This window comes from Littorina saxatilis, linkage group LG17, assembly GCF_037325665.1.
Source record: "Littorina saxatilis isolate snail1 linkage group LG17, US_GU_Lsax_2.0, whole genome shotgun sequence".
In the NCBI taxonomy this organism is placed as follows: Eukaryota; Metazoa; Mollusca; class Gastropoda; order Littorinimorpha; family Littorinidae; genus Littorina; species Littorina saxatilis.
In genome coordinates, this window is record NC_090261.1 from 57,115,626 (window position 1) to 57,125,359 (window position 9,734).

At 41.8% G+C, this 9,734-nt stretch overlaps 1 protein-coding gene across 2 annotated transcripts in view; it reads left to right on the plus strand.

Annotated features, from left to right (window-relative positions):
* The first annotated feature begins 342 nt into the window (after positions 1-342).
* LOC138951760 (uncharacterized) overlaps positions 343-9,734 on the plus strand; it is a 43,439-nt gene continuing 34,047 nt past the window's right edge. For both annotated transcript variants that reach the window (XM_070323313.1, XM_070323314.1), the window contains exon 1: positions 343-1,628. In XM_070323313.1, the coding sequence (XP_070179414.1) occupies positions 1,475-1,628 (154 nt within the window). In that variant the 5' untranslated portion in view covers positions 343-1,474. The remainder of the gene's footprint in view (positions 1,629-9,734) is intronic.

Here is a 9,734-nt window from a genome sequence, read left to right on the forward strand (position 1 = left end):
TTCAATTAGTAAAACAACAACAACAACAACAACAACAACAACAACAAAAACCACCACAACAACAACAACAACAACAACAAAACGACTTCACGATACAATTCCTCATTGCCACATAACAAACCTGTGAAACTTCGATGGTCTGTTTAGAAAATTCAATTTCAAACTGTTCAGAAAAAAAATCGATTGCGAGACATAAATTCTTATTGTCACACCAAATCTACGAAAAGTTAATGACCCAGTCAGAAAATGCAATTTCAAAAGACGAATAAAACAAAACTGATTTTGGCACACAGTATCTCCTCGTTTGTATTGATTTATTTGTTTGTGTGTGTGCAGAGTGAAACAGGAAATGGATCCTACCACACAGAACCCGGATTGATAATCACAACACGCAGTGTGTCTCCATTCGTTTGACAGATGGTGCGAATTCCATGAAGTGTTTGTGTTTGTGTTTCGTGTGACTGCATGGGTGGAATCAGACATCAGTGTTTGTCAAGGCGACTCATTCGGCACTCTTTACAAGTGTGTGATCAATAAGAACAACAGAAATGGATAGTCCAGCTTTACTTGCTAGTGTGTTTGTGTTTCGCAAACTCGTAAAACGCGCTTGACTATTTAGTACTCTTGCCAGGAATGGATTACCCTTCGATACAAGCTTCTTTGTTTGTGCTCCACAACTTCGTAAATCGTGCTTAACTATTTAGTACTCTTGCTTGTCTGAATTGTTGGGATCAGACTGCATTATTAGTCAAAGCATCTTTTACTGAAGTGTGATTAGCAGAAACAGCAAAAATACATCGTTCTGAATGCTCGCTGGATCTTTGTACTGTGTTTAATCAGTGAGTATTCTCGCCCGTCGGAATGGCTTGAATAGGACTGCATTATTCGTCACATCGATTGGTTATGACCTCTGACAGGGAAGGCAATAGTACTAACGAGCGATAAATGGAAACACCAGAAATGCATTTTCCTGGATATAAGCGTGTTTGTTTGTCCTCTTCGTGCTCGTAAAGTGTGTTTAATTAGTTGGTAGTATCGCTTGACTGATCGCGACCACAAAAGTTAGTTGTGTCAACGAAATGCAATGAAAATAATGATTCATTTCTGGGAGGACAAAACAAAACGAAGACTTTTTCTGTGACAACAGTTCGAGTTGTTAAGCTAAGTTCATTGAGATTATGATTGTTTTAGACAATCGTACCTAAAAAAGGAAAAAAATAAAATAAAAAGGTCAAGGAGTACGTTATGGAAGCGATGATGTCAGCATCCACGCGATTTAAAAGTCGTTCTTTAGTTTAAGATAAACTGTGGGATCAGTGATGACACTAGTACCTGTGACAAAACAAAAAACGTCGCTCAAGACTTCTTCTTCAAAAGCTTGCAAACGGAGCCAGGAGCCATTGGCAGACATGTGCACTGGATGTGATTCAACAAGAACAGGATGTAGAAAAAGGGCCTAAAGATTACACTGTGTATGGTGGGCAGATCGTGCCTTGAACAAAGAGCGATGTCATTAATTTACTATGGAACAACTATGGCGTCAGCACCGTGTTGCCGGATAGCCCTTCTCCTTGTCACTGCTACAGTCTTCCCTGTTCTGGTATATGGCCAGCAGCTCTTGACAATAGGTGAGTTTACTGCCTTCTCCATACAAATGTATTTTACTTAATTTACATGCTGCATGTCTCAGAATTAATGTTCTCTTATCACGCGCTTTCGTCCTAGTCTCTCCTTGTGGTTGCCTGTAAACTATGTTATCTCCCCCCCTCCACCCCCCTTTTTACATTTAGTCAAGTTTTGACTACAGGGTGACACGAAAAAAACAGATCCCACCAAAAGTTTAATATTTTCTGAAATAATCAGCCGATTCTTTTATTTTTTCAGGTGAGCCAAGCTGAAATGATGTTCTAACAGCCCACCAAGTTTGAGCTTCAAGATGTCATGGACAACGGAGCATAAGACATTTATAGTCGAGGCCTATTTTCGCCGGCGAACAGATTTGCTCGGGCTGCACACAACAGACTCTCTGACTGAATCAATATTCCTCGGTGTCCTTGCTGATTTAGGTCGACCAGAGTGGGATCCCCTGTTAGGGTTTTTACTATTGAGGTTATTGACAGTCCCATGGTCTCTGAACTTATCCCTCCATCCATAGATAACTGATTTAACAGGAAAGTCTCTACGTCCAAACTGTCTTTTGAATTCCAGTTGAGCAGCGTGGATAGAATTCGACCGAAAATAGGCCTCGACTATAAATGTCTTATGCTCCGTTGTCCATGACATCTTGAAGCTCAAACTTGGTGGGCTGTTAGAACATCATTTCAGCTTGGCTCACCTGAAAAAATAAAAGAATCGGCTGATTATTTCAGAAAATATTAAACTTTTGGTGGGATCTGTTTTTTTCGTGTCACCCTGTACATGTATTAACGTAGAGGGGGGAATCGAGACGAGGGTCATATGGTGTATGTGTGTCTGTGTGTGTGTGTAGAGCGATTCAGACTAAACTACTGGACCGATCTTTATGCATATGAAATTTGACATGAGAGTTCCTGGGTATGAAATCCCCGAACGTTTTTTTCATTTTTTGATAAATGTCTTTGATGACGTCATATCCGGCTTTTCGTGAAAGTTGAGGCGGCACTGTCACGCCCTCATTTTTCAACCAAATTGGTTGAAATTTTGGTCGGGTAATGTTCGACGAAGCCCGGACTTCGGTATTGCATTTCAGCTTGGTGGCTTAAAAATTAATTTATGACTTTGGTCATTAAAAATCGTAAAATTGTAAAATAAATATCTTTTTTATAAAACGATCCAAATTTACGTTTATCTTATTCTCCATCATTTGCTGATTCCAAAAACATATAAATATGTTATATTCGGATTAAAAACAAGCTCTGAAAATTAAATATATAAAAATTATTATCAAAATTAAATTGTCCAAATCAATTTAAAAACACTTTCATCTTATTCCTTGTCGGTTCCTGATTCCAAAAAACATATAGATATGATATGTTTGGATTAAAAACACGCTCAGAAAGTTAAAACGAAGAGAGGTACAGAAAAGCGTGCTATCCTTCCCAGCGCAACTACTACCCCGCTCTTCTTGTCAATTTCACTGCCTATGCCGTGAGCGGTGGACTAACGATGCTACGAGTATACGGTCTTGCTGCGTTGCATTGCGTTCAGTTTCATTCTGTGAGTTCGACAGCTACTTGACTAAATGTTGTATTTTGGCCTTACGCGACTTGTTTTTACTTCCAGTAAAAAACTCGTACGCAAAAATGGGATGCGGGCGAAGGGATAATGCCAATAAGTGATCTCGCGCACACGAATGTCGCGCTACCCTCCTTCCACCCCTTCCACCACCAAGACTAACAGGGGACAAGGGAGTAAACATTTCGTACACCTGACATGGGAAGTTAAATTGCTTGTGTTTGGGTGAAGTAATTTATTTGTTATTTACTCGTCAGGGGAGTAACATTTTTGTACGAAATGTTTACTCGGAACTCACCTAGCTTGGGGAGTAATTTTCTCGTGCAATGGGGGAGTGCTTTTTGGTTCACGTAAGTGTAGCCTATGCGATCGTAACTTTGTCTGTCTGTGCGTGCGTGCGTATGTGCGTATGTGCGTGCGTGCGTGCGTGTGTATGTCTGTGGTAGAAACTCTAACATTTGAAGACGTCACATTACATTGACGTCACATTATGACGTAAGAGGGTTAGACGTCACGCGAAGGAAGTATTGAAAGTCTCGGTCATTATTATTTTGAGCGGGCCGAGACTAGTTGGCAGTCGTGTCCCTGTAAGTAGGCTACATGCAGACAGACAGATCTAGATCTAGTGTCTCGCTTTCTTGCACAGTTTCACCTATGCTCTTTCTGTGTGTGTGTGTGTGTGTGTGTGTGTGTGTGTGTGTGTGTGTGTGTGTGTGTGTGTGTGTGTGTGTGTGTGTGTGTGTGTGTGTGTGTGTTACTGTTTGTCGATTTCTTACGTGAGCCTTGATGGCTTCGCCTCTTGTTTCGTAAAGGGAGTAACTTTTTCGTACGAAATGTTTACTCCGGAGTAAAAATCTCGTGGGAGTAATTTTCTCGTGTTACACCGGCAATAACAACATCGTCAAGTTACTTGTTTTCGCCACACGTTTTTCCAGCTTGATAACAATATCATAGACACCAAGGCACGTAAAACAGCAGTTATACCCATTCTGATCATCATCGGTCTAGCCGTATCGCCGGCATATCTCTCTGACAGGGTGCATCATTACTGCGCAGAATCTATCAAAATAAAAATACAGAGTTATCTCCCATGATTTCCGCTAATGTTTCTGAGAATAGACGAACTGAGACGAAAGTGAATGCAGATGGGCCGACTTCGACAGTGATCTCCGTTCTGTTCTTCTCAGTTATAATAAAGACATCGTTCTAAGGTCAAATCAAGTCGAAATTTTGGGACTGCTGCCGGAAGGAGACCGTAATATATGGTTGCATCACGTACTGTCAGAAAAAATCGTCTGCTCCAGCGAGCGCCGAAACCAAACGGTTGATTATCACGTGACACTTTGCCATATTTAGAGTTGTTTGCACAGTAAATACAGCCGCGATAAATAGCTCGCTTGAAACTGTCTTACATATCAATTCCTTTGTAACTTAAAAATTACACAACACAATGAAAAATCATTATCGACGATCGCGAATCTGCTTATATCCATAACACATTACGAAAAGATCTAAATATGTAAAAAATCGATTTCCTCACCAGACAAGGAAAACCAAGATAGATAGAATAGAATAGAATGGATAGAATGGATAGAATGGATAGAATGAGCCGAACTCATTTTGACCTGAGTTCAGGATGATCCTGTCAGGGATAAATGAGACCCGAAGGGAAGTAACTCATTTTACCTGAGTTCAGGATGCAGTTATACCTCTGTCACCAAATCAGGTGTATTCCCATCACCTTCGCTGCATTGAACAACGTACCCGTAAAGGCAGCCCTCGGCGACAACCAAAAATCATCAAAGCACTAGTTTTTTTTGTAGCTGACAATTTTCTCGACTGAGTGACAGCCAGAGACACCAAAAGCTCGTGAAACGGCCGTTACACTGTAATTACGTGATAAAAGCGCCATAACGCTGTAATCACGCAATAAGAGAAAAGCGCTGAGTGGAACTGTCATGATTTATTGCCCAGCTTTACCTATAACAAAGCCAGGGAGAAAATATATTACCCAATATTGACGGACTGTGTGATGATATCTTCTGCTATGGTCTGTTGAGACAGTGATATCAAAATCGAGACCTCCGGTCTCGATTTTGATATCACTGTCGAAACAGACCAATAGCAGAAGATATCATCACTCAGGCCGTCAATGTTAGATATATTGCTAATTCTCTGGACATTTTGTATTTACTGTAAAGAAATTACAAAAGTATTTGTCTCAGTTTTGGCTGTTCCATATCCCTCCCTCTGATTATCATTTCTTTTTGTTCACTCTTTTCTTGTACTTTTCAGTATTTTAAAATGTCTTTCCTATCAAAAAGTCTTTAGTCACTTGCTCAACTAAATTCTGGAATAATTACATTTTCATATTATATTTGTTTGTTTTTAAATTTAGGTGTTTTTGTTTTTGAAGTGAGGAAGCAATAAAGAGGTCGTTGATATCAAAACTGATATCGACGGAAATGTCGTCGATATCACTTTTGCACTGAGCTCAGTTTTGCCCAATTGACCAATGGAAATACACGTAACATATGAAATAGCAATATTGATTTATAATGGTACACCTACAGATCAATAGGTCTCTGGGAAAAGGAGAATTAAATCCGCTGGAAATCAATGACATCGCGCTGCCAATCGGACGCGACACGGAAAATGATTCCAAAAGAATCTATATGAAATCAATCTCACAATGGAAATCTAGCTTCCGCGAGTCGGTGCCAATAGGAGCGGAACGGATCAGATGGATGATGAATACGGTACTGTTTGTCGTTGGTTTATCTTGTTTACAGAAGTATAGTACTATATATTGCCGTAGATTCCTTGCCTGCAATCAATAAGTGTTTTGCTATCAGATGACTGGGGTTTCCGTTTTTGTAGGCGGTTGATGGGGTGGTACCTGTGCAAGGGGTTTCATCCGGGATAGTCAGAGTAGTACGTTTTCATCACTGGAGCCAGGTCACCGCAGTCTTAAGACTTTTTGTGTGTGCACAGCTGTGGTACAGGCACGGGAAGGAATACTTTTTCAAACGATTTTTGTTGTATCCTTCGTATCTTTCGCTTTCACTGTCCCGCTTCAAACAGGTGAGGTCGTAAAAAGGCACTGTCCTTACCTTGAAAACAGTTTAGCTCACTATCTCAAACCTGTTCGGGCTTTAGATAGAAAAAGATATGAGAAGACCATCTCTCTACTTCGACACATACCAACAAATCAATATCCTGACTGCTTCCGGTGCAGACTTGGGCTTTTTTTGATGATGAATTATAGTAGCCCCTAAGAAATAATTTCATTAATAAATTCCCACACTTCACAGAGAGCACCGGGCGGGAATGTAGCTCAGTCGGTTGCGCGCTGGATTTGTATCCAGTTAGCCGCTGTCAGCGTGAGTTCGTCCCCACGTTCGGCGAGAGATTTATTTCTCAGAGTCAACTTTGTGTGCCGACTCTCCTCGGTGTCCGAACACCCCCGTGTGTACACGCAAGCACAAGACCAAGTGCGCACGAAAAGGATCCTGTAATCCATGTCAGAGTTCGGTGGGTTATAGAAACACGAAAATACCCAGTATGCTTCCTCCGAAAGCGGCGTATGGCTGCCTAAATGGCGGGGTAAAAACGGTCATACACGTAAAAGCCGTGGGAGTTTCAGCCCATGAACGAACAAACAAACCAACAAACAAACAAACAAACAAACAGAGAGCAGCCAGACTGTTGATTGTTGGTGTGTGTCCAAGTGGAGGGGTGGCCTGTTTTAATGTAAAAGCCTAAATGCACACATGTCCCAAAAGATGAAGCTGGTCCCCTCCCCTACGTGCAGCTGTGGACTAGAGGACCAGACCACTGAACACATCCTCCAGCGATGCACCATACTTGAGAGTCTGAGAAAAAACGTGTGGCCAACCTCCACTGCAAGCTGTACGGAGGAAAGGAAGACCTGGAGAAGACGGCATCATTCGTCTCGCTGTCCGGGCTGACAATATAAACTAGTGTGATCGACAAGAAGAAGAAGAAGAAGACGGCATCATTCGTCTCGCTGTCCGGGCTGACAATATAAACTAGTGTGATCGACAAGAAGAAGAAGAAGACGGCATCATTCGTCTCGCTGTCCGGGCTGACAATATAAACTAGTGTGATCGACAAGAAGAAGAAGAAGACGGCATCATTCGTCTCGCTGTCCGGGCTGACAATATAAACTAGTGTGATCGACAAGAAGAAGAATGTAAAAGCCTGGTCAGATCCGAGATGGTGGACCGAATTGTTCCCACGGAAAGTTTAAGTCATGATCCGCAACCTGATTTCCCCCCCTCCCCCCCCTTCAATGCTACTGCGCAAAAGTAATGACAAAATCGTTATTTTACGATACATTTCCTTGTTTATACCACAGCAAAAAGGGACTCCCTATACACAAAACAGTTGTAACGAAGACATATAGCTTGAGTTGGGGTCCTGATTTGGCCTATATGGTCCGCTGGACCCAAAAAGCAACAACTAACTAACTAACTAACTAACTAACTAACATAGCTTGAGTTGTCTCCTCCACTTCGCTTGAGTTGTCTCCTCCACTTCGCCTACACAGCCGAAGCCGGGTGGCCAGAAGCCACAACATACAAAGTTGACTACATCTCCTGAGTTAGTGGAGCACACTACAAAATACGTCCACACTCTTCCCAAGTTCTCAAAGTTCTCTCTCACACCCTAGCATGTACATACATAATCTAACATTAGCTAGAGTCACAAACATCCAATCAACATATTAGTAACCACCCGTAACCACGACACTCTAAGCAGGTTCCGTGTTTCATTGGTTAAACGTAAGACAAGAGGAAGAGGAGGAACACAAAGTAAACAACAGACCACCTGCCAGCTGAGCTGGCATTCGATCCACCCGATCCGACAAAGGAATTAACACCCTCTTAACGAGGCTTTGATCGAAGCGCGTCAAAAGACATGGCAAGAACATCCTCCGGTATGCTACTCCCGGTTATGCCATAAAAGTTACGCAACTGACCACCTGCAGGCCAGCGGCTACCCGTCTCTTCCTAGGAGAGCGGCTTAAGTTCAAAGGGTCAAAGACTAGTCAGAACATGGACACAGACGGCTAAGCGCGCTCAGGATCTACCGGTGACTGGACATGTGCATCTCAAAATTTAACTTAGAACAGATAATGGCATTACCCAAAACATAAAGCGATCGGCAACATGAACTACAAACACCAGACTGGACAATGACAAAAACTTCTCTCTATAATTGGTGACTGGTCGCCCTGTCACACTGAAATGCAGACAACACAAACAGACAGATCTCCCTACAAAATGACCTCCATACTTCGCACACATATATTCACAAGCAAACCTCTTTTCAAACTCGTGTATTCTCATGGTCTTTCCCTTATTCCCTTACCTCTTGTTTTATTAACAGCTACAGAAAGGATTTTATTGGCAGTATGTCTGTGTTTGTAGTATCGCATGGCCGCTTTCATTAAAAACCAATGATGGCAAATGACAGAATGGGGTTTTCCTTTCATTTGAGAGAACAAGGTCCCCCCTCGCATGGCCGCTTTCATTAAAAACCAATGATGGCAAATGTCAGAATGGGGTTTTCCACAAATTTGAGAGAACAAGGTCATTCACAACCTTTGCTAAAGTGCTTCATCCCCCCACCCCCCACCCCCCTGTAGGTCTCATAGCTCTGATTAACAACAATTGACAAAACTAGCCTGTTACATGTGCACATAACAAAAGAGCATTTGAAAGGAGTTAAGATGCCTGATGTTTAGTTATTTTGTTTGAATTTAAGCTGTTGCATTTGGAGCTGATTGTTGGTACCATTTCAAACGTCTCGAATATACTGCACACATAAGTTAAAGGTATAGTATGGAAGTAGCCATTTTGGAGACGTTTTCTGGCCAACTTAACCAAAAGGAGTGAAAGGGACATTCGCCGTGCTGTAGTTTGGACACACCAGGAATGATATACTTGAAAATGCTGCGTCACTATAATGATAAGAACATGCATTTTCATCTGCAAACAGTTGCCTTAGATAATCTTCTGTATAAAGAGTATAAACTTCCGTTAGTCGTGATATTTTAATCAGTGCTGGTGGGTATACATTCGTCTACACAGATAAAAGGCGTTAGATTCAGGAATTCAAATCAGTAATCTAGCAAGAGCGAACTCATTTCAGGCTGCACGGGACAAAAACGCGTTACAACCAAAGACATTGTGTCTCGGAGAATATGTGATCGACCCTCCACCACGAAATGAGTCGCATGTCACCTCGCGCGGTTCTGCGCTAGGCTTAATATAAGTCCGCGGAATGTCTGGTAACAGTGTGAGGGTCACCTTAGTCACAGGCTTATAACTCAAACAGTTTTTGCTCTTTTCTAAAACGGTTTTCACCACTGGATAGAGCATAAAAAACTCTTTAGGAAAATGTAAAAATATGAAAATCATGCAAAGGTGACTTGCGACTCATCCCGTGGTGGAGGGTCACATTATTATATCTTTATACCATCACGAAAGACT